This window comes from Peromyscus maniculatus, chromosome 3 (genome assembly GCF_049852395.1).
Source record: "Peromyscus maniculatus bairdii isolate BWxNUB_F1_BW_parent chromosome 3, HU_Pman_BW_mat_3.1, whole genome shotgun sequence".
NCBI classification, from domain to species: Eukaryota; Metazoa; Chordata; class Mammalia; order Rodentia; family Cricetidae; genus Peromyscus; species Peromyscus maniculatus.
This window is the reverse complement of record NC_134854.1, coordinates 123,642,898-123,667,588: the sequence shown is the minus strand read 5'-3', so window position 1 is coordinate 123,667,588 and position 24,691 is coordinate 123,642,898. Positions and strand designations below refer to the sequence as shown.

Here is a 24,691-nt window from a genome sequence, read left to right as displayed (position 1 = left end):
ATAATCTAATAATAAAAACTAAACTTACCATGCAAGCTTGGACAAGGCTCCCAAAGATATATGTTCAGTTCGCCAGAAAATATTTGTGCATTTCTGAGCAAATAGCTCAAACGAGGGTGGGCAGAGCTAGAGAAGATGGCAGGAGAAAGCAGTGAAGGAAGAGGATAGATGATCAAGACACATGTCCTAAGAATAAGTCAGTCAGACCAAAATAGTGACAGGTAAGAACATTTAAAGAGACTTAAACTTGGCTAGGATCCCAATATTCAGAAATTAAATTTGAATAAATATCCTCTTTCAAGCATGTCTAACCCTTTGACATTGCAACGTGAAATTGTTCCCTATAGAGTTCATGCTTGAGAATTGTGCAATTAAGTCATAAAATCAGTACACATAAACACACAAACAGAGAGAGAGAGAGAGAGAGAGAGAGAGAGAGAGAGAGAGAGAGAGAGAGAGAGAGTTTTAAGTCAGTTTCCAACTTACATTGGGTTACATTCATTGCTAACCTTGGCTTTAAACAATCCAGGCCTCAGGCTAGACATACCTGGATGTTATGGATTCATTTACTTATGATTATTAAAACAATCGTCTTTGTTTATCTGTAAGATAACTGGTTGCTTTCCAGGCTTGTTCTAGAGCCTCCTTTTTGTTCCTGACAGGCTCTCAGTATATAGCCCTGACTGTCCTGGAACTTGCTCTGCAGACAAAGCTGGCCTTGAACTCATAGAGATCCACTTGCCTCTCCCTCCCAAGTTCTGGCATTGAAGATGTGTGCCACCACACCCAGCCAACTCCTTTTGGGTAGCAGGCGGGTTGTTCGGCCATCTTTCTATAATGGTAAAGGTAGTGCTTCGTCTGGGTTATGGTCACTATTATTCTTGTCCTGCAAGGTTGTGTCACCCTTAGCGTTTGTAGAAACTGCTCTACCTGGCTCACAGTCTTCTCAGCTCACTCAGATTGAATTTAGTAACAACCAAGGTAAGACAGGGGGAAAAAAAGAGAAAGAGGGAAATGTGGAATCAGGGTGGGCTTCATGTATTCTTCTCACGATAGATATCAGTAAGTCTTGGGCTGTTCCTATGATTTCCTCCAACAGACCATTCTTTGGAGATGCTTGTCAGTATACTGTCTCCCTCTTTCCACAGGCTTTGGAGAGGGAAAGAAAGAGGCAGGAGGAGACCTGTCACTTCCTCCTCATACTCTGAGTTTCTTCCAGTTCTCTGTTTTCGTCTTGGCTGAGCCTCCCTGGGTTTATGAACATGGTGGTAATGTCAGCCATGTGTGTGAAACTCTTGTGAAACATGGGCGCCTGTGGTCCTCAAACCGAAGCTGGCTATCTTCTCCAGAAGGGGAAGGAAGGGCTACATGAACATTTGTTTGCAAGCTGGTTTTAAAATAGGGAATTATGTGCTGGAATGGTTCACCCTGACTGGGTTATTCAACTTTGATTTTTAATTTTTTTTTATTGTGCTTTTCATAGGCCTTGCCTACCCTCTGCCATGAAAATATTTGGAATTTCTACTTTAAACAGCATAGGCCACTTTGCTTGTTGATTTAAAGCATGCTAGAGGTTTTATAATGGTTATTTATATTGGCTGACACTGACCCCTCTCTGAATGACCTGTTGATGTTGGACAGGGATAAGAGGCACTGAGTACAATGCAGGAAATGGAATGAGATCAAACAGAATGAGCATGTTAGTTTAGAAACGATGCTGCACGCCTTTACATGGAGATCAATTGTCTGCATAGGGGATCCTCAGAGTTGCATTATTTGGCCCCACTTACAGGAATGAGGCATTCTCTTCAGGGAAATCTAAGAGGGGTCTTCAAGCTGTGTTTTGCATTACAATATCAATATGCTTGGTGTTATAAAATCTTGGGTTGTATAAAAATTATATGTAAATGTCATACATCTTTAAAGCAGGATGCAATCATTGTTGTTTAGAAAGAAAGACCATAGTGCCATATGGCAAAGCAAGCCATTCTGTGAAGTAAGTCCATTTCTATACACAGTGGCTCACTGGTGAGTATGCCTGCTGGGAAAAAAGAAAGAAAGAAAGCTCTTGCTTTCTCCCTGCCATCATCTCTCATCCTTGTCCTCCTCTTCTTTCATTTATTCAATGGCCCAGTGTCAGTTTGTTCATAGCCCATTTCCTATGTCATTTATCACCGTACAAATGTCAGTTATGAGACAGGGGGACACACATATTTGACAGCTGCCCAATAAATTATGCAGAAGAACAACTTAAGGACAACTGCAGATGACTTTTAAAACAACAGAGCTGTGGCCAGTTAAAGAATTTCCTTTGAAAGCTTGGCGCAAGCCCTTCCCTCGTGAATATCTTATAAAATACAAATTACTCATCCATATCCACTTAGTGATGGATGAGTATTGTTTGGGGACCACACCAGGGTTGCTTAAAATTTGGAAACAAGTAAAATGGAGTGCCCTGTAGAGAGAGAAAGGGAGGTATATGTGTTGGAAATTTAAGTATTAAATCAGTTTATGACTAAGAGCACCAGTTGAATGATTCTAGAAGCCTGTTCCCACAGATGCAACTTGGCTATACATAGTGTTATTTGGTGAGCATAGAGTTTCCATCATAATCTCTTACCTTTAGTGGAGTTGCAGGAAAAGCAAATTGAAATAGATATATTTGCACGGTTAAAATATACACTGCCACACTAGTTTTAGAGAACTCTGTATAGCAGCGAATATGCAGTTCCCAGGAGGAAACATCAAGATGATCTTCACATTGGTGGCAGTCAGTTTTTCTCAAGTTCAAAACCCTGTCCTCACCCCACCTTGGCTGTAAATAGCATTACTAACCTAGCATATTGATGGTGTCTTTCTTTGTTTTCAATTGGATAGCTCTTATTCTGCCTCAGTGTATGGACTTTCTGTAGCTATTCATGCAGTTAGCCAATCACAGATAGTACAAAAAACAACAACAATAAAAAAAAAAAAAACCTAAATCCAGAGCTGAGAGAACAACTCAGTAGAGAGAGTATTTGCCACACAAGCATAAGAACCTAAGTTCTTTCAGGTGCTGATGGCGCACGCCTTTAATCCCAGCACTCAGGAGGCAGAGGCAGGTGGATTTTTGTGAGTTCGAGGCCAGCCTGGTCTACAAAGTGAGTTCCAGGAAAGGCACAAAGCTACACAGAGAAACCCGGAACCTAAGTTCCAATCCTTGAACCAGAGTAAATGCAGGACAGTTGCACATACATCTCTAATTCCAATGTTCTTACACCAAGATGGGAAGTGGAAACAAGAAAACCCCCAGAAGTTTACCAGTCAGCTAGCAGGGATTAAACAGCAGTAAACCAAGGAGATCCAGCCTCAGACAAGGCAGAAGGTGAAGATTGGTACCCAAGATTGTCCTCTGACCTATGAACACATGTCATGGCATGCACAGGTCCATACTCACACACATGAATTTGCACACACAGATGTTTCCCTGGGTAGAGGTCTAGCTCAGTGGTAGAATGCTTACTTAGAGTATGCAAAGCCCTTGATTTGACCTCCAGTAAAACACACACACACACACACACACACACACACACACACACGGATCTGTATAAAACATTTACAGATTTTTGCTTGTTACTCCATGAACAGCACTTTGTAACAACTATTTGCATAGCATTTCAGTTTGGTGTGTAAGTAATCAGAGTGTTCAGGGGGATATGCAGAGGATATTATAGGCAATTGCTAGATAGTTTATGTAAGGAACTTGTGCATCCACAGATTGGTATACACCAAGAGCCATGGAATCATTTTGCCACCACTAACCTAGATTTAACCAAAATTTGGGGTGATAGTTGAAGACCAGGGATTTTGTTTTATTCTGTAGGCAGCAAGCCATTTTTCCTCTTCCATAGGGGTCAAGAACATCACTCTGGCCTGAGATACATATGTCCATGGCTGCACCAAACCCACTAGAGGGCAGCCCCAAATCCAACAGATCACTTCCTATGTGCCCTGGTATAGATCTAATTCAGTTTGGTCCTCACAGCATCCTTTCTGTATTGAGCACAGTGCAGGATCCCTGCTTCTCAATAAAGCCACTTCCCAACAAGCAGCTCGCGCATGTTTATCTTACAGTCCGTTGTTTATAGAGCTCTGTGTGTTGGGAAGTTTCAGTGTCTGTGAGATTCAATAGAGAGAAAGCTGATGACCTCATATAGAACATGCAGTGATTACAATGGGTGGAGTCACCTGGCGTCGGCAAAGCCACGGTTCCTTTAACAAATGGGAGGAAACTGTGTTTTGACACAAGTGGGCAGCGGTGCTGGACAGGTAGTTGGTAACCCAGCCGCTCTCTGAAACCAACGTAGCTTTGGCGGGTTTGTTGTGGTGTTGTGTTGTGTTGTGTTTTAATCCCACTTATTTATTCTCTTTAGTGACCCTCTTCAAAGTATCTTTGCACTGTGTCCTAAGTGGCAGGCCTTGGCCTCAGTTGGATTAATCAGCTCTCATCCATGTCATGTGTTTTCTGGTGTTTATGGTCTACAGTTCAGAATCACTCATGGGACTGATAGACTGGTTTGAGCATTTGCATCCCTAAGACTTCCCTCTCCATCCCACTCACACATCTATCCACACATCCACTCCCAACAACACAAATATTGACTGTACCAATCATTCATTAGCAGTGAAAAATTGGAGAGCAATTATTTTTTACTGCGCTTGCCCTGAAAGACACCATTAATTACTTTATTGCCTGTGGAGCTGAGCCAGTTTCGGTGTCCCAGGAGCCTGCTCCCCACCTCGAGAGGTATTCGCAGCTCGGAGGAACACAGCCCAGGGTGTCATCTGGCAGGCAGGGTGCTTACACTGCCTTCTGAAGTGAGATGTCCCTGCCTTGGTGGTGGAATCCTCATGATAGGGAATTCACAGGTCTGGACCAGCAGTGACGACGGTAGGTCCCCTGAGGGCTCCACCCTGAGTGGAGGTGGGCATGTGTAAAATTTGGAATGTGTCAGCTTTTTAATTTTACTTTTTTTATAAAAGTGCAAGAAATCCTTGAAATCCCATAGATAACTGACGGCCAGGGAGATGCTTTCTGATCCTCAAGGTGGTCTCCTAAAGAGAGTCGAATGAATTCAGACACTTGCCAATCTTTCCTGAACAGCCTGTCACAGCTGGGCTTTTGCAGGTGGGCGTGACCCAGAGCGGCCATCATGGTGTTGTTGGATGATTTTCCTCCTCTTCCTGTACTAGTTAGCAGACATCCAGAAAGGCCTGGAGGAATTTGCACTTGGAGTTGAAGCAGCCTGGTGATGCGTGTCTGTTCGGTCTGGAACCCCCTCCTCTCTGCATTGTATAGCTGTGTGTGTGTGTGTGTGTGTGTGTGTGTGTGTGTGTGTGTGTGTGTGTTAGAACTGGATAGCTCTTTCACACACAGATTTTTGCCTTATGTGTATGTGCCATATTCCATGGAAGAAAATGAACTGGAGCTTATTAATATTTCTTATTATACACCAGGGTCCAGTGTCTGTGGGTTACGGTGAACACCCTGAATCTGGCAAGGCCATACCATTTGTATTTGGTGTGTCAGTGGTTTGCAATCCCAGTCTGTGTGTTCACTAGCAGTGTTACCCATTTTTTACTATATGTTGAAATAGTCTGACAGCAATGGAACAATAGGCTGAGACTGTTGAATAAGCTCTGTAGGAAACAGGATGGAAGAGTTGATGGGGCTGGTGGATGGCCAGGGTAGTCCTGGAGCACTGTGGAATGATTTACACTGTGAGCCTTCTATCGTATCTGTTTAATTCAAAATAATTTAGGAAATGTTTCCTAAAAGTGAATGCAATAGCACTCAATTGACTTGTTTTCTTCTTTGTAAAGTCTTTAATAAATAAAGAGTAAAGTCAGAAAAGGAAAATCCCTCCTGAAGTTCCTGTTTTGGCACTCTTTTAGAAGCTATAGGCACACCTTATGCCCTGGATTCAAACATCTTGTGCATGTCAGTAAAAGTCTGTATTAGTATCCCTTTGTAGCTCATGTTACAGGAACAAAAAGTTGAAGTTACCGCTAGTGACATTCAACTAAATGATCAATTCTAGCCTGCTTTGATTAAGTTACATACTAAGTTATTTTGTTTGAAATCACAAACTTGATTTTATCACCACATGCTATGTAATTTTACAGGTGCTGTTCACTTATTTAACAATAAGGCACAAGGTGGCTGCCAGAAGAAAGAAGCTAAATAATTATTTTTTCAATATACAAATCCTCATCATGACTCACAAATCAATATGCGTCTGTGGGGATTTGTTCTCGCTGTGGATTGGGGACTTCAGGGTGGCCTCCCCTCATTTCCCTATGAATGTAAAACCTGGGCACTTAAGCTTGCCAGGCAGGTTTTTCTTTCTCTCTTTTTTTTAAGGACTGATGTTTAACTACAACCAGTGGGACCTAAATCAGAGCATCCTATGCCTAAGTATGAATATTAATCAGACACCAGGCCATAGAGTGTCTCGCCGAGTTTGACAGTTTAAAGGATCAGTTAGTTAATTAGAAGATGACATGGCGCACCAGGTCCCCAGGCTCTGTCCTGCATTCTGTCTCCTCGTCTCATTTTCCTTTTTGACAAGTTGGATTACATCATTACCCGCAGTTTCACTTGTTAGCCCCACCACGAAATGAGAATATTTTCAGCTTTAATTATCTGTGATCTCCTCCCCTACTTCTGCAAAGACGAGGCTGAAAACGAAACTCAAAGAAGCATAGGAGAATCAGAAGTTCAAAGGCCCGTAGAGATCAGCCCTGCTCATCCAGCTGTACCACTTCACAAGATGAATGTGAAGGTCTCTTCTAGCATTGGAAACGGGGTTGCGGTAGCCATGGTGATGGCTGTTCACTATGAAGGTACCACAGGTGTAGACATGTCATGTCAGGTGTCCCCATGGCTCCTCTGGCTTGAGGTGAGAATCTTGTGAATACCTTCACAGGATGGCCACCAATTATATTGTCCCATGTTCCTTATCCATCACTGTACCCACAAACATCACTCCTAATTATTTCTGGCCATGATATTTCCCTCTTGGGAATCTTTACATGGCTCCTATGGAAGCTAAGTTTCCTCAAGGGAAAATAAGATGTAGATTGGCATTTAGTATTTCAAATGATATATTCTCTGATAAACCAAGTGTAATTAACTCCTAGGTCTTGTCTGTCCATTCCGTTCTCCATGCATCAGCCATGGCACACTGAAAGCTTGATCAGACAGTTCGTTTGTGTGTCTATGGGCTTGCTAAGACCCTGAGATTCTCAAGCGAAAGAGCTAAATATTGCATGTGTCACCCCTAGTGGGCATGGAAAAATGGACAAGTTTGAAAAGAAAGAAGGAACTCTGAAATCTGCCGCTGGTGCTGGGAGCCAGGCACTCTGCTAAATAATTGAATACAAGCACTTCTTCGCGGTTCTGTGTGGCTAGATGAAATGGTAAATGAGAGAGAGACAGACTGTGCTGAAGACTCTGGGGTAGGATTTACGAGGAAACACCCTGGTTCCAGATCCCAGGTGCCCGGCCTTGCTAGACCTTGCTTGTCGGGTGATGACAGGTGTCTTTAGATGGCACCAGACAGTTCCAATTGCTATCCTCTCCAGGACAGAGCACAGAGATGAGAGAGGGGGCAAGATGACATGTGTGCTAGGTGTTATGCTGTGGAGAGGAAAGGTGCTGATTTCTGAGAGGTACCCCATTATTTAGACGGAAGAGGGGAGCCGGCGCATGTGGTCAGAAGGGCATATGGTGATCTGCTGAGATCTAACAGGAATCTATATCGTTAGAGGGGCTAGAGTGAAGATCTGCAGCTGACGGGAACCAGAGCTGGTAGTGGTGTTTAGATGGAGGCGGCTAAGGACACATCTCAATGCTGCCACAAAGTAGTGAGGTGACCTCATCCTACAGGACCCTAACCATCTCGGACAGCAACTCAGTGATTCTTTGAGTGAAAGTGCAAGCATGCGTAGGCTGTAGAGAAGTGTGAGGGGAGGGCTGGGGGAAGAGGTGAGCCACTGCAGATGTGAATCTGGAAGATATCTAGGGAACAGCTTTGGGCTTGAGGAGAGAGACAGACAACGAGAAACATAGTCAACAGTCTCCTCAGGATGGATGGTGGCCCAGGAGTGCCTGTCTGTTAATATGGAAAGCCTGAGGTCATGGGCATAGAAGGGAGCCCGCCTTCCCGTGTGGCTGAGTGTAATGGCAAATACTAAGAACTTGAAGGCATCTAGAATCGTGTGAAAGAAGAAACCCCCGGGCATGTCTTCGAGGAACTGTCTAGATTGTGCTCATTGAGGTGGAACTGGGGCAGCACCTCCTATGGACTGGGATCCTGAACGGAATGAAAAAGAGTAAACAAGCTGAGCGCCATCACTCATCTCCTTCTGCTTCCTGACTAGCTAGCTATCTCTTGCTCCTGCAGCCATGAGGGGCGGTCCCCTCAGACTATGAACTACAGAGGCCCTCCCTCCCTTAGGTTGTATCAGGTATTTGGCCACAGCGATCGAAAACAGAACTAATATCCTGGGTGAGCAGCATGGAGGAAGGAGCCCAGTGCAAGAATGTGGGATTAAGAAGAGCCTGAGAGGTTGTTCCCCACCTAGAATGGCAACACAGGGCAGGGCAGGAGCTGAGGGACAGATACTAATACACGGATGGCAGAAAGCTTGCTGCATTTCAGGAGGTTGGCACGAAAGAGATGAAGCCCATGCCACTCAGAATCAGTCAAGACTCCTGCCACTCTGCTTGCTCTCACCACATAGCAGATGCAAGTAGGGAAGAAATGTGGGAGAGGGTGGGTCTGGGACACTGCAAGATGGGGGACACTTAAAGCATGGGCATGAGAACAGCGCGCCTCAGTATGTGGCAGAAGAGGCTCCTTTCTTCATGAGCATCCCCACCCCTCCTTCGTCAGGCGGGGAATTTCCCATGTCCAATAGCATTCTGTTCCTCCCTCTGCTCAACACTACTGGGTCGTGTTGCTTTCTACACCTGCCGTGGATAGGAAGAGGTACTGAGAATTTAATATGCAGTTATTTATACTCTTTTAAAAAACCTTAACTTAGGTTGAGTATGTCTTTGGAGTTGGTTGAGTTTTTGGGATTTGTTTTTTTTCTTCCAAGAAAGGCACTGCCAAGTGAAGCCTTCTATGATGCTTATAAGACACTGTGCTGGTAGATACATTCTTCATCCTCAGCACATTTCCTCTTTAGTTATGCTAGTCCGTGGTATCCAAATGATGGTGTCTTACTGCTCTAGAGAGCACAAAGCATCAGTAATAATTAGTGGATGAGGTGGTTTGAGTTGGGACCGTGGTATGGCTTGCCCAAGAAGTACTCAGTGCCCACTTACCTATCAATTTGTCCCATTTCCTATAATAACATGGCTCACCCCAAGGTAGGTCATAGCGGGACACAGAAAAAAGTCAGGCGGAAATCATTGTCCTCACAGGTCTCCCCTACCATGAAAGGAAGATGGTAAAATGGGGTCTTAATGTTCTTCCCTTCCTTCCAAAAACTAAACTGTGGTTTCATAGAACCCACTCATCAGCTTTCTAGTTGATAATGCCCGGTGCACCACTGTCTGTGGGCACAGGCAGCTTCCCTGAAGGATGTCAGCATCAAGGCCTCCCAACATCTGAACGCACTGTAATGGCTCTCACACCTCTGTATCTCTCTGGTATTACTGTTTCGCTTCAGCAAGCCCACTAATATCAAACGTATCTTACCAGAGACTGTTCTAAATCACTTCCATTTTCCCTGCCTCTAGGCTCTGGCCATAAGACCAGAATCCTAAGTATGTGTGTTGCCTGTGATCTAGTGTCCGGCTTCTCCCCATTTATAGTATAGAAAACTTTTATTAGTGTTTGGACACACATATATCAGTTTTTAAGATTAAGTACAAATGTCACTAGTTCTTATCCGGCTCACAAATATACTAAATTGTTATATTTTCCCAGAGAAGGTTTAAAAATTAGTATGGCCATTTGTTGGCAGCATCTCCCTCTCAAAACAAACCATTGGTCATGATGGCATTTACTAACTTACTCTGCGAAGTGCTGTTTTATATAGAAAGTAAATCCAGGGTAGAAGCGTCGTAAGTAATTTCAGACTCGATGGCACTTGAACCTCATAGGTACGGGTGAGTTATGAAGCCTCAGTTGGCAATATCTTCTTCCCCCAAGTGTCTTTCGTGCCCCTTGTTTATCTCCTGAGAAGAGCTGTCTTAAACTACTGAGCCAGCTTCTAATGCCCAAGTCACCCCGCCAACACACGCTTCCCCATCATCCAGCTTCTTCAAAACCTCCCAGCCAAGCAGCCCGTGACTCAATTCCAAGCTCTTAGAAAGGACAGTACTATGGGGACATGTCCTGAATTCCAGAATCTGGCCAAAAGGAAAAGAGGAAAGCTGACAAACTGTCCACTGGAGCTCTGGTCCCATCTGAGAGCCTCTGAAGAAAATACAAAGCTATTTGCCAGTGGGATGCCCAGTTTGAAATGAAGATTTAAGCTCTCTCTGCCTCTAGCTTCATGCCACTTTCTCACTCTGTGTCTGTGTGCACTTACATGCCTGTGTGTGTGTGTGTGTGTGTGTGTGTGTGTGTGTGTGTGTGTATGTTCGTGTGTTTGTACGTGTGTACATATGGATGTGATACCAGAGAGCAACCTTGGGTTTCATTCCTCAAGACACTAGCCGTATGTTGTGGTGGTGACAATGTTTTGAGACTGAGCCTTTCACTAGCTTGGCTCTTCCCAGTTTGGCCAGGCTGACTGTCCAGTGAGCCTCAGCAATCTTCCTGGCTTTACCTCACTGGCACGGGGATCACAATAACTTGCCACCATGCCGGGCTTTTCCACACATGTTCTAGGGATCAAAGTCAGGTTCTCGTACTCACACAGCCGAGCTTTGGTTGATTGAGCCATCTCCACATCCCAACCCTTTCAGTTTCTTCAACCTTCTTGAGGCACCTTCACTCTAGCAGAAACAACTCTAGGCTCTTTCTCAAGCATCACTTCCGTCTCATTCTTTATCCTTCAAGTGCGCAGTTCTTTGAGGACTTCCTTACCTACACCCCATGCCTGGAGGCTCCAGCACCATCTCCATCAGAATGTTCTTTCTCTTGTTGGTCCCTGACTGGTCCTGGATGCCATTCTATCCCAAAGCCTTAGCGTAACCTGTGTCTCTTTGAAGTAAATGGTCAGGACTATAGAAGGCCATGCCTCAAGAAGGTGGCAGAATGCAGATGGAGGCAGATGCTGTGGAGCTTCAGACCAATGTTGATGCTGAAGCTGGTGTTGGCTTTAATATGCATGTGGGAGCTGAAGGATGGAGTTCGGACTGCAGTGTGCAAAGGCAAGGGATGATAGCCAGTCCACAAATGGGTGGTAAAGTGAAAGAGTCCAGACATCCTTCAGGAAACAGACCAGAACACAGGAAGTTCTGGAAGCCAAACCTACCGAGCTGGTGAGACAGTGTGGGGAGAGTCACAGTGAAGCTGGAATTGAGTACCAAGTAGGAACTCCTCCTACCCCTGAAACTCAGCAGGCTGTCAGTATTAGGTGGTATAGCATGAGTCTTCTTATTTTTAAATCCATACAGTCGCTCTATAGCATTTTCACACATTGCAAGTGATTATTTTTGTACATTGAAGAGAATAGATCTTACTTCACAAACACACATAAGTAAAACCAAGTGAGCAAATTTAAAGGGAATGATTACATAAATGGTAGCAGAGGCTTTGATGAACGATCCTAGCAGTTCCCCAAAGTTGGAAGTCACAGCAGGAGAAATGGGAAGACCTCACGGGGCAGGACACTGTGGACGTGTCATCTAAGCTGAGGACCAATGGAAGGAGTGTGACAACTGGGAGAGCATCCGCAGTCTCAGGCAGAGCAGCTGGGGCCCCACAGAAACCACACGTGAGATACAGTGGGCTGCAGCATGAGGACGGGGATTGTGCATGCCATGTTAGTCAGTAAACAGTGGTGTCTGGTTCGCAGTGGGTGATGAGTAACGACCGTGAGCGAAGGGACGAAGGATGAGAGAAGGCTTTGACGTCTATCCATGAACAGACAGCACCGGTACTTACTCTCTGCAGCCCTAGGCTGTGATGGAGTGAGGCTGGGAACAGTGAAGTTCTCACACTGTCTCGGAAGGAACTCCCAGGAGACACAGGAGCCTCCCTTTCGTGGGCTCTACCTGCCACCTGTGGCCTCAGACAGAGGTTTTATGTTTATATCATAATATATAACCAACCTTGCATAAACCTGGCACCTTGGCTCTCTGTAGTTTCCATAAGGCCACAGGACCTAGGAGCAGCTGAGCCGAGAAGTCAAGACCACACACCCTGTTTCTAGGGAACAGCTTTGCCCTGCTACTACTCAGTTTTGTCACATGGGGACACAAGGTCCCATGTACCAGAGCAGAGGAACTTAACAAAAGATTTTTTAACCCATATTTTAGATTGCAGCTGTTGATATTTAATTGTTTCTGATTTTCTGAATTACCATTTAATTAAAAAAAAATTGAAGAGGCTGCCACTGTTTGAAAGCAGCATCCAGTTTGAAACCCCTAACTTAATTTTTAAAATAATGAGATGAGGTCACATCTGCTCTCCTGCCTCCCATGGTTTTGTAGCTTTTGGTTGTCTTCTGGGCATTCTTCACAAGCTTGTTACTCTGTGAATCTCCACCACACACCAGTGATGTTCATGTGCCCCTAGAGTGTCTCCCCTTTCCCTCTCTTGTGCTCTGATCACCCTGACACTTGCCTTCCTCCGTCCTCCGGCCAGCCCTCTACACTCATAACTAAGCCGGTCTTAAGTCCTCTAGACCCTAAGGTGTTGAATCTTGTCTGAGTCCCCACCACTATTGACCTCTACTTCCCATCACTCCTCTGTCCCCATGATTCACGTCTCCTTTCTTCCCTAACCTGGACTTTACTGCCCAGTGGAACCTCATATCCAGGGCCTGGAGCACATATACAAGTTTCTCTCAGGTCTGTGATCACTGGCAAGATGGGCTAGGAGCCTGGGCAGAGGGTCCCAGAGCCTCTTAATGAAACCTGTTACACATCCATCATGCTCCCTAAGCCCGGAGACCAGAGGCAGATCTGAGACACTTCCTAGCTCCCATACTTAACAGAGACTCCTGTGGACCCAGCTGTTTGGTGGCTGTACATGTGAAGAAGGAGAATTGTCCAGAATGAGACTCGACATCGCATAGTGCTGGCCATTCATGCCTGGTCCTGTTGGCCAGCTAGATCCTCACACAACACATGTGTTGCCTGGGATCATTCTGTGAGGACATTGTGTTTCTTGAGCTGTTTTCTTTACCAGACCCAGCCCTTTCCCAACAAGAAGGTAGTCTGTAAAGCCTGGTGCATACATCAGCATTCCTAATGGACAGGCAAGGTCTTACCTGCCTGAGGGGTAAGCAGTCCAAAGTCTGATCTCATTGCTGCCAGGTGCATGCTGAGTGTTCTTGGGCACAGTGCTTTGACTCCTTCAGCCACAGTTCCCATTAAACAGGATTGGCTGGGTGGAATGGTGAGGGTCACTCGCTCATTCTCTCATTAATATCAAAGGACTTTTGCTCAAACTCAGATGCCCTTATTGGGCAGTTATGGTCCAGAAACTAAATCCAGAACACAGCTCATCTTGGTAGGGTCTACAAATAGTGGATGCATTCTGTTTGGGGGGGGGGTTGTTATAATATGCCAGACAATGTGATCATCTTAATTTTGCTTCTCGTCCCACAAAAGGTATTTATTTTCTCTTTGGTCTACCCTTATGGGAAGAGGTTGCTGACCCCTAATTAGAGTGTGCTAGAAGGGTTCTTCTATCCTTCCACATTGTCATTTTTTTCCCTTGCTTCATTGGCCACTTGCAGAATATGTTCTAAGAACTCTGGCAGGCTTTTGTTCTTTGACAAGTCCTCCCCTACAACTCTGGAGCAGGTGGTCACCCTGTCATAAGGTAGATAAACCCAGTTCCCAAATGAGCTCACCCTACCCTTCTGCAAGTTGTTCTGTAGTCTGAGCTGAGTCATCTCAGCATACTTCCCTGCCCTATGCAGATGCCCACACCACAGCCCACATGATGCCCTTGTAGGAACTCAGACTTGTTCTTCCCACATGCTTTATGGGGGTCTTCTGGGGCAAAGAATCGCTTCAGACATTTAGGGGAATCCATTCTCAGGAATTCCAATTCAGCTAGGGAAAATAGAGACAGGGAGAGGTCCAGGCACAATCACAATGTTTTGTGGCCATCCAAAGACCAGACATCTCATAGGAGTGACCTCATAGCTCAAGATCATCAGGAAACTTGTTCCTCCTGTTGAAGCTGAAGACAGGGATCTTTTCCTTCACTTTCATGGACATAGCAGATGCATTCTCCCCATTGCTGGTCTTTATTGCATTCTTGTCCAGCAGCCTCTTTGTGGTCCACTAGGCAGGTCTTAGAGACAGATGCTCATCTGTCTGCATGACATTTGAAGGCAGCTGCAGGATATACTCATCAGTCTGCTTGCCTCTTCCCTTACCCAACCTCCTTGCAGGGCACAGCATCTCTAAGAGCTTCAAGCGCAAACAAGAAGCCATCAATCTCTAGCAGCCAGAGTATTCTATGAGACTCCTAGATCCCCAGGCAGATGCCCTTGAGACAGCAGCCCCCCAATCAATTTGGAGAGGAAAAAATATCTTTTCATTGTTCAGAATGAGATGTGAGAGCCTGAGCTGATGTTCTAAACAACAGAGCTTCTCAGAAATAAAACCACACTCACAGCTACTCTTCCATGTCTTAGGTCATCTCCTTTGTGTTTGCTGTTGTCTTTGAAGATGTGTTCTCCTCAGCTAAAATGGCATGCTGTCTTTCTATCCTTGCTTTTCAAACAACTTCCTGCTTCTCATCAAGCCCAGGGCAACTCACTAACTGTGGTTCAGGAAAGCTGTCAAAACCTTACCTTGCCTGGTTGGGGGTTAACTAGAAGTCACTAAACCATTTCCTTAGAGCATGACTCTAAATCCCTGGCCAAGACAAGAGTTTGGGACTTAGATACAAACACAGGCTAGAGGAAGAGGAGAGTGATGGAGACATGGGCTAGAGGAAGAGGAGAGTGATGGAGACACAGTTTAGAGGAAGAGGAGAGTGATGCAGACATGGGCTAGAGGGAGAGGAGAGTGATGGAGACACGGGCTAGAGGAAGGGAAGAGTGATGGAGACATGGGTTAGAGGAAGAGGAGAGTGATGGAGACATGGGGTAGAGGAAGAGGAGAGTGATGGAGACACGGGATAGAGGAAGGGAAGAGTGATGGAGACATGGGTTAGAGGAAGAGGAGAGTGATGGAGACATGGGTTAGAGGAAGAGGAGAGTGATGCAGACATGGGCTAGCTCCTCCTGGGAGTTACATAGAAAGTTCATCATTGCCTGTAGGATGGTGCTGAGACAAGGGAGGTGAGGTCAAGGGACATACTGATGGACATGAAGTTGGCTGCTCCAGGCAGAGAGTGCAGCACCTAACTGGGTTAAATGCTATGAGACGCCATTGTGCATATCTCCAGCAGATGGAGAAAAGGAGGACAAATAGAATGGTTGGCCCTTTGTTGGAGAGTTCGCACTTTGTGCTATGGTGAACTCCCAGAAGGATGTTCATGTGCACATGTGCATGCATAATAAATACTCTAACTGTGATGTATAATAGTAAGAACTGAAGGATGATTGGGGCCATGAGGAAGATGAGTTAACAAGTGTGAGCTGAAAGGAAGTTGAAAATAATCCGAGGAAGGGCCAAAGCAGTAAGATCAGCCCGAGTAGCTGGGAGATTTGGGGTAAGACAACTCTGTCCCATCATCACCGATACAACTGTTCTACATGGCATTTTTCTGCCTCATGGCCCCTGTCATCCCATGTCTATTTTTACAGTCTTCTAGGAAGTCCATAGGGAATTTTTTTCTGTAGTTTGATGAGACCTGCATTTCTTATATACCAGAGAATGTATGAAGGTCCTATTTCCGGTATCAGACCAGATAACACAGTTTGTGTGTGGAAAACAATGCGCTCACTTTAGAGAGCTTACTCAGCAGTTGTGTGCAGATAAGTTCACATCCACCCCTGCTGACCCTGCATAGCACTCCTGTCTTAGTTAGAGTTTTTACTGCTATGACGAAACACCATGACCAAAAGCAACCTGGGGAGTTCATCCCATAGCTTGGAGTCCATCATCCAGGGAAGTCAAGGCAGGAACTTTGAGGCAAGGAACTGAATCAGCGGCCAAAGAGGAATGATGCTTATTGGCTTTCTCTGCCTGCTTTCTTCTGGCTCCCAGGACTACCCGCCTAGGAGTGTCACCGCCCACAGTGGGCTAGGTCCTCTCATATCAATCACCTATCAAGCAAATGCTCCATTGGCTTACCCACAGGCCAGTCTGGTGGCCGGGGTGGGGTGAGGGGCATTTTCTCAATTGAAGTCCTCCCAAGTAACTCTGGCTTGTGTGAAGCTGACATAAGAACCAACCAGCACAATCCCCAACCAACTATGGATGTTCAGAGACCAATTACTAAAGACATGCCCTGGGCCTCTTCAGGGCTTTCAGATGGGCTTCTCTGTCTCATTGAGCACTCTGCTGACCCTTCTTTGCACTTTATTTTTTCAGTTTCCATGAAGGTGGAAAGAGGCAGGTGTGGGATGGTACAGGGTAGCTGAGAAAAGTGCCTGGTCCTCTGGCGAGCTTGTTAGCGTTTTTTCAGATAATATGGTCACAAACTTGGGAAAACACGTTGAATACCTTCTCCGGACAATGTGTGTCTTTGTGCAACATGCCGCTTTTCATTTTTGCCTTGCAGTCTCTCACAGTGTGTGTCCTCACACTGCCGCTGGGGTCAGTGTGGCCCAATGCTTTGGTGTGTTCCATCACATAGGTGGACCTTTCTCAGGGAGACCATGATTCTGACAGGCTCAGCGCAAACAAGATTTTGAAAATGATACTCGCATTGTACTTGTGCTAGACGATTGGCCGAGTTGAAGGGCCAATGTTCACTTTGTTAGTTTTGTTTGAGGCACTCTGGGTACGTGAAAGGTTTTGCAATAATAATTCTATGTGATGTTTAATACCAAGAATGGGAACACAACTGAGAATAGAGTCTGGTCTGGTGTCCTCTCTGTCCCCTCCCCACTGTCAGGCAAGGAGATGTGCGACATCCAGCTCATGGAAATATTCCGCTGAGACAGGGGTTTTCAGAGTGTGGCCTGGGCACCCACTCGGGCCCTGGATGCTTGCTTCTCAGCATCTGCAAGGCCAAAAGCATTTGCCCGAAAATGCCAAAGTATGCTTTCTCTCTTGGACTGGCATTCTGTTAGTGGTAGACCACCCAGTGGCATTTCCCAGCATCCACATGATGTGGCTGCGTATTACTGTAACCCTCGGTGCTTGAAGTAGCAGCAGGTACCAAAGACAGGAGGATCACTGAGGCTTGCTAGCAGCTATCTCAGTCAAAACAGCAAACTCCGGGTTCAGGCTAAGAGGCCCTATCTTAAATATTAAGATAGGAAGTGGTAGAGGAAGATGCTGGATACCCACCTCTGGTCTCTAGAAGTGCACACGTGCGCATTCACATGCATGCACTCACATACGCACTTGCACGCACACGCGCGTACACACACACACACACACACACACACACACACACACACACACACCACAGAGCAGGGGAGCAGTAGTTATCGGCATCCTGAGGAGAGGAGTGTGGTAAGGAGGCACAGTGAGGAGCACACTGGAAAGCAGATGCCTGTAGGAGACGCCTGCAGGTAGCCTAGCACAGGCTGTCCTCAAGAAGGTTACCCTGTAGACTGGGGTAAAAGGTTGGTAAGAAATGGAGGGGTAGAGCAGTTTTGGATGTCCATGAGGAAGAGTGTGATTGGTCTGGAGTGTGCTGAGAACCAGAGCTAGGGGGAAGAAGGAGAATGCTGACTAAGTGATTGGCGAGGACCCAATTTTGCCAGGCTTTCTGGGTCCCTGAGGTAAACTTTGTGCTTCCATCCCAATATGATTAGAAGCCACTGGGAGGCTTTTAGGCCAGTGCAGTTGGTGGTTGAGCAGGCCAGACTTACTGATGGATGTAGGGGAAGGACAAGGGCGTGGCTAAGCACAACCTCTGCTCTGTGTCTCGAGGAGCTTATCTTCTCCCAGTTCTTGGCTACAGTGTGCTGTAAGACAGCATGGCCACGATGACAAATGAGGAGACTGAGGCTCCAGGAGCTGATAGCTAGATAAGACCCTTCCCAGAATCCTCCACAGTGGACAACCAAGGCTCCTGCCCAGACCCACCCTCCAGTTCAGTCTATATGCCTATACCAGCTGAGGCAGACACAACAGATAAGGACCCAAAATGGAAGTGGCCATCCCCCTCCTCCACCCATCAGAGCTGTGTGCTGGCCCAGTCAAGAGGCAGGACCTTATTTTCTGTCTGAGAAACGGGACCCTACCCACCTGTTGGCCACCTGCCTAAGTAGGAGTTAACTGGCACAGGTTTACTCACATCTCAGGTGTGTCTCGGCTCCCAGAAAAAGGAGGCATTATTCTTGCGCTCCCAAGACGCCTCTTGACAGGGGGTGTGGGAGTCTTTCTCAGACAGTTCACCCTTTATCTAAGGAAGGGGGTGGTGATGGCTCTGGGAGCAGTGATGGGAATTTTCAGCATTGCCATTTTAGGTGAGGAAGAAAACACCAATGTGTCCCATTCGGGCAGTAGGGCCAGCAGGGATTTTTTTTTTTATTGTTTTGTTTTGTTTTTGTTTTTGTTTTTTTAAGTAGTTTTAAAAGCCAGGACACTTGTTCAGTGGGACAGGAACCGAATGAAGAAGCAAGAAACGTTGTCTTAAGACAGAACCTCCCCGGTGCTGTCCACGCTCACCTTCCCGTCTTTACCATTGCCTCTTCCTGCTTCCTTGACACACAACACAAGGCACAGCTACCTACCCCTGGGCAGCCGTGAGGTACCAGAGCATAGGTGGTAGGTAGCAGCCGGTGACATTTGTCTCTGAAGTGTCATCTCCCCATTATCTGTGACCTCTGCAGAGCTGAGAAGATGGCACGAGGCGGGCTGCTTCTGTCGCTTCCAGGTCACTTTGACAAATAAGTTTCTGCCTTTGGGATTGGCAAGGTATGTTGGTAATAATATCTGCCTGCTCGCCTGTAGGGCAGCCTCTCTCCTTACCCCGCCTACTACTTTACATACTCACGGATCTAGCTTGCAATTTAGATTTGTATATTTTATTCATAGGTGGAACATTTCTTTCCTACAACTTTGTACAGTGCTAAACATTATTGGAATATTATTCAAAACATGTCCTTTCCATAAAATCTGTTTATGTGCCGTCATTATCTGCAGCATTAAATACATTTTATATCATCAGAAATTTTATGATATATTTAAAAATGAATTTCTACTTAGCTGAAATGCATTAGGGATTATCCTAAGAGACCCCTGCTGGAAAAAAAAAAAAATGTAGTCATGTTTATTTGTAACTGCCAGAAAATGGCTTGCAAAATTGTTAGTGTCTTTTTATTATTCCCTACCACTGGAGCACTTGCTTGTTAATTAGAGAAATTTCAACTGTCATAGTTGGCAATTATAGCTTCTGTATCATTGTCTGTTATGAATAGTCAATGAGAGCTGATTAATATGCATGAGCAGCAGTATATATAGCGTGTGCATTGGACCACAATCCAGCTGCCAGAGTCACTCGGAGGAGGGAGCAGGGTGTGTGTGTGTGTATGTGTGTGTCTGCCTCTGTGTGTGTGTGTGTGTGTGTGTGTGTGTGTGTGTGTGTGTGTGCCCGCGCGCGTGTGCGTGCATGCTGTGAGGGAAGGAAAGGAAGCGTGGAGGAAGCAGAGAGTTGTTTTGCAGCCTCAGAGAGCCATGCCTGCATGAGGCTTTGCAGCTGCCTGACTCACCTGAGGCTCTCAGAGAGCCCTCCAATGCCTGCATGCTGAGGGAGCGGCTTCCCAGGCACTGGCGGTCCCGACGGCTTTCTTTGACATTCCTCCAAACATGGGATGCAGCTTGTGCAGCGCGCAGAAGCAAGAGGAGCAGTACAAATTACTCTATGAAGTTTGCCAGGTAACTGCACGGCAGGTTATTCTGCGGTCCTCCACCTGGCAGCATCCCTCCCAGGGCAGGGATTTCTGTGTGTGTGTGTGTGTGTGTGTGTGTGTGTGTGTGTGTGTGTGTGTCCTGCCTCAGCCAGCCTTGTCCACTTCTGCGGCGGCGGCGGTGATGTTCTGTTAACTCCCTTAAGCAGTGTGCTTCCTAGCAGCTTTCCGGTGCTTGCTTTTGAGAGTCTGGATAGCTGTTGATAGTCTCGCAGTGTGTTGGAAGCAGTTGTGTCACAGAGCTCCATGACAACTAAGTGCTCTGCTGAGCGGCGGCGGCAGACAGGAAGGGTCAAAGAGTGGTCACGCCGCCTTTGAACAAGTCGGGGAAGACAGGGGGCAATGATGGATGCTTGCAGCGTTTTGTGTCTGTTTACAAACAGTTTTAAGCTGCTGCTTTAGCGGGGCAAAGTCCTCTGTTGAGCCCTCCTTTCAGTGGCTTCTTGTAACGGGACATGTGGTGCTCACCTCTATGCCTCGCCCTTGCCACGTCCGTCCGATACAAATGATGGCAACTTCTGAAGCAAGTGACTTTGTCTTACAGACCGTCACCCACAGCAGGTGACTTGTCATGGCTTCTACGTCAGAACATGAAATTGCAGTTGAGATGTAAGGGGGTATTTTCCGTACAACCCAGCTAGCTTATCTTCATCTGTGCTGAGTGCTTTCTTTTTAAATATTCAGCCCCATCTTGAGCAAGGAGCTTTGACATGGTTCTTGGTAACCTAACTTGGCAGTTAAGGATTTTCCTCCTGAATCATTCTGACTCTTTTTTAAAAAATATCAGTAAACAGAAAATCACAGTCTTGTAAGTTTTTTTTTTTAATCAGCATGGTAAAATAACAGTATGGTGAGCAAGAAAATGGGTGTGTGCTTCTTGGTTTATAACAATAAATGGCAAATTAATACATTTTTTTTAAGAGCCAGGCTTGACTTTAAAAAGAATTTGATTGTTAGGTATGTGTCATTTTTACATAAGCCACCAGAGGGCGGGTGGTCCCAGCCAGACAGCTGAATGTGCTTGCTACTTCTGTGAACAAAACCTAATGATACTATGATGACCCCAGGGGAAGAAAAGGTGTGTCTGTCTGTCTGTCAACTTTCTGCAGTGAGACATATAAAACATTCTGAAGTTTGGAACTGTCCCACCTGCTAAAAAGAGGCCTCTTAAGTCTTAGAAATATGCCTGGCTTCCAACTCCATGCTCAGGACTTAATGGGACACACATCCTCTTCCCAGCAGTCCAGGGATGTGTGGGAGGTCTTGGGCAGTGGTGCTGCCACTGCTGATGATCTGGCCCCCATCCCTCATGTCATCACGTGTTCCGTCCTAATCCTCAGTTTGTCTGATGATCTGGAGGCTCTCTTTCTGAGCCAAACATTTAGAAGTGAGCTGAGCAGAGTATGAGACCCCATCACCTAAGCAAGGCTGCTGCAAAAGGAGTGAGTTAAATGGTAGTTTGCAAAACTCCATGCTTGGTTTGGTTTTTATCAACAGCATTCTTTCAGGTGAGTTTCAGATACATCTGTAATAGTGGCACCTTCCAAAATTCAACTCTATGATATCTACAGTAAATCTATGTCAACTTATTGTTTTATTCGGCTATATTATTTGTGCTCTTAAGACTCAACAACAATCCCAAAAGAAGGAATCTGGACTCTGTTTGGTTTTTACTGGGTGAATTTTTTGTGGAACTATTTCTGTATGAAGCTTCGTTCAGTGAGTTGCTGATAAATGACTTCCATCTGAAATACATGTTGTCAGCAGTTTAGGGAGCCATGCAGATTTATTTTCGGGAAGCCCAAACTACTTTTCAGACCGACGACCCTTGTGCCAGCTAAGTAAAATCCCTCCTTCCTCCTATTCTTTGGGCGTCCTGAACCATAGCATAGAGGAATTCACAAAACACTTGCAGGAATTAATAATTGCTTCCTCGCCCTTATTATGCAAAACCTTATTAGAACAGTGAAATTAAGGTTTCCATAAATTACAGTTCCAGAAAGTCCGGTGTGTCTGGCTTCAGTAAGCCTTCATAACAGCAGCACAAAGAGGATCAAATATTCTAGGGCTCTGGCTTGATCCTTCCCTCATCCAGAGATAATTCAAAGAGATGCTCTTCATTAGGGCCATTGGCAAGCTGCCTACAGTTTCTTTGGGGGGCTGCTGTGAGCTTAATGGTGCAGAACAATGGCTTTGCCTCTAGTTGCACACATACCTTATTGTACCTTTAATCACATTAGAAAAACAACAACTCACCAACTTGCCTGCTTGTTAAAGGGCAACACAAAGAATCCAGACACATCAGCGGTTGGCACCATGCATTCAAGGATGTGCTGAGATCTTGGGGAACACTTGAATGCTTCTAAGGAGACAAGGCAAGCCTCCTCCTGCCCTGGGGCTTGTCAGATCAGTTGAGTGCGGCAGTTCCTTGGGCTTTTGGATCTGCAGTATTCTAGTGGGGGCTTCAGCATAGAATCTGCGTCTGCTGAAAATGTGGCATTTAAGTTAGCAGCAGAAAGCATGCGCCTATCGGATAACTTTGACCCTAATTGGAGTGAAAGAGAGAGAAGCAGAAAAGAAAGGTATTTGAAGGTGTTCAAGGGTGCAGTCTTCTGCTCTGGGAAATTGGACAGCACGGAGAGTCTTAGGTTTAGCCTCTTGGTTCTGGGGCTGGGGATGGGTGCCGAGTGCTGGGTGGGAAGGAAGGAAATTAGGCATGGCAAGGTCTGTGACTCTTTTAGCTGGACACCTGTGATTCCAGGGCAGGGTAGGCACAGAAGGAGGAGTGGAATGGCAGTCTGGGTATTTTACAGGTCTTCCTGTGGCCATCCGGGGAAGGGGACACAGGCGCTCAGAGGCAGTGTCAGTTCTAAAGTCCCTGCAGAGTCTGAGCAGTGGGAGTGGTCTTTGCTAGTTTGATGAGACAAGGAAATAACTCTGATAGGAAATTCTGCGTCCACCTAGAAATTGTACTCTCCCACCGCTCTAAGATCTGCATGCCAGTGTTTAAAATGACAAGGAAAACACTCTTACAAACATCTACATTACCTGTAGGGTGCGTAGTATGTATTGGCAATATGCTAAATGCCAATCATCTGTTTTCCCATCAAATTCGCACACCAGCTTGAAGAGAGGTGATATTATTATCCCCAATCAAAGATGAAGCAATTGACATGCAAAGGGATTGTAAGTGGGGTTGGGTGTCACATCGGCACCGCGATTCTCAGGTCTGAGAACTTTTCTTTGTACAAATCCTTTTCAGCACCGCCAGTGAATCCATGAGCAACATGACAGAGAGTTCGCCTGGGCTAGGGAGCTGGCCTAGGAAAGCCCCTCAGTGCCAGCGTGAGGACCTGAGTTTGGTCCCCAGCACGTACGGCAGCCAGGCCTGGTCATGCTGGCTTGTAATCTCAGAGCCGAGCATGCAGAGACAGGACCAGCCCACAAACCCAGATCCCAGAGATTCACCTTGTGTCAGAAAACAAAGTCGATAGCGCCTAAGGAATGGTGCTAAAAGTTGACCTCCGGGCTGCATCTACACAGGGACACACATTCACACGGACACACATTCACATACACACAACAGAGAGAGAGAATGTTGAGATTGCTGTCTTTGTGTGGGTGAAGAGCCTGTGCTATCAAAGCAGATCGCCCTGCAGCCTGTCACTTCATGGAAAGACACTCTGAAGCCATGAGGAGGGTGTGTGGTGGGGAAAGAGAAATGACCTCAAAAGTAGCCAAAGTTCCCCCTAACTTCCCAGACACTTCCCAGAATGGATCATCTTTAAAAAGCCCTGGTCCTTTTGCCCCTCGGCAATAAGATTAAAGTTGTGCCTTCTCCTATAGAGTTGCTGGTTTTTTAAAAGCACATACTTCACCCAAAATACAACAGCTGCCCTTGTTTGTGACCCTCTCCCTATCAACCTATTAACTAGTAGGCTAGAAAAGCCCAGATTTCTCTGGTAAATACAAATTAGAATCGGCAAGTTTATGAGGCAGGCTGGAAACCTGACTGCACACAATCCTGTTTTCATATTTAATTAGCTGCGTGCAATACTCAATTAGATGAGTTTACTGCTGTAGAGCAACTGTGAGTCTGCCGTGAATCAGCCAGGCCGTGGTATGATTAAGTATGGACGGAGTCAGTGGCAGTTAATTGGATGAACATAAACTTGACCTCCACACAGCAGTGCTGAACCAGGCCAAGATTTCCTGCAAATAGGAGTGTGTTTGCTTAAGCAGCCTGTCAATGCTAAAAGCACTGTTTTTGATGCTGTTTATCCCTCTGAATTCAATTTGGGTGAAACAGGTCTGAAAACAGAAAGCTTACCCAGGCTTAGCAGCAGGCCTGCCATCCCAGCTGCTGGAGAAGGCAGAGGCAAGAGGATCACAAGTTTAGGACTACTTGGGCGCCAGAGTGAGTTCAAGGCTAGCCTGTGTAACTGGTGAGACCCCTTCTGCAAATGCAAATTTTTTTTAATTAGCTTATCTCTTTCCACGTAAGTAAATTGAGACCCCC

The 24,691-nt window shown here is 45.9% G+C and overlaps 1 protein-coding gene across 2 annotated transcripts in view; it reads left to right on the top strand.

The window, feature by feature from the left end:
• Positions 1–24,691, top strand: part of Pdzrn3 (PDZ domain containing ring finger 3) — a 230,504-nt gene that overhangs the window by 160,297 nt on the left and 45,516 nt on the right. Inside the window, exon 1 of one of the 2 annotated variants that reach the window (XM_042273721.2) lies at positions 19,935–20,140. The exons of the other annotated variant lie outside the window; for it this stretch is intronic. Coding sequence (XP_042129655.1) covers positions 20,072–20,140 — 69 coding nt within the window. The 5' untranslated portion in view covers positions 19,935–20,071. Of the gene's footprint in view, positions 1–19,934; positions 20,141–24,691 lie in introns of those variants that run through there. 2 annotated transcript variants of the gene reach the window in all.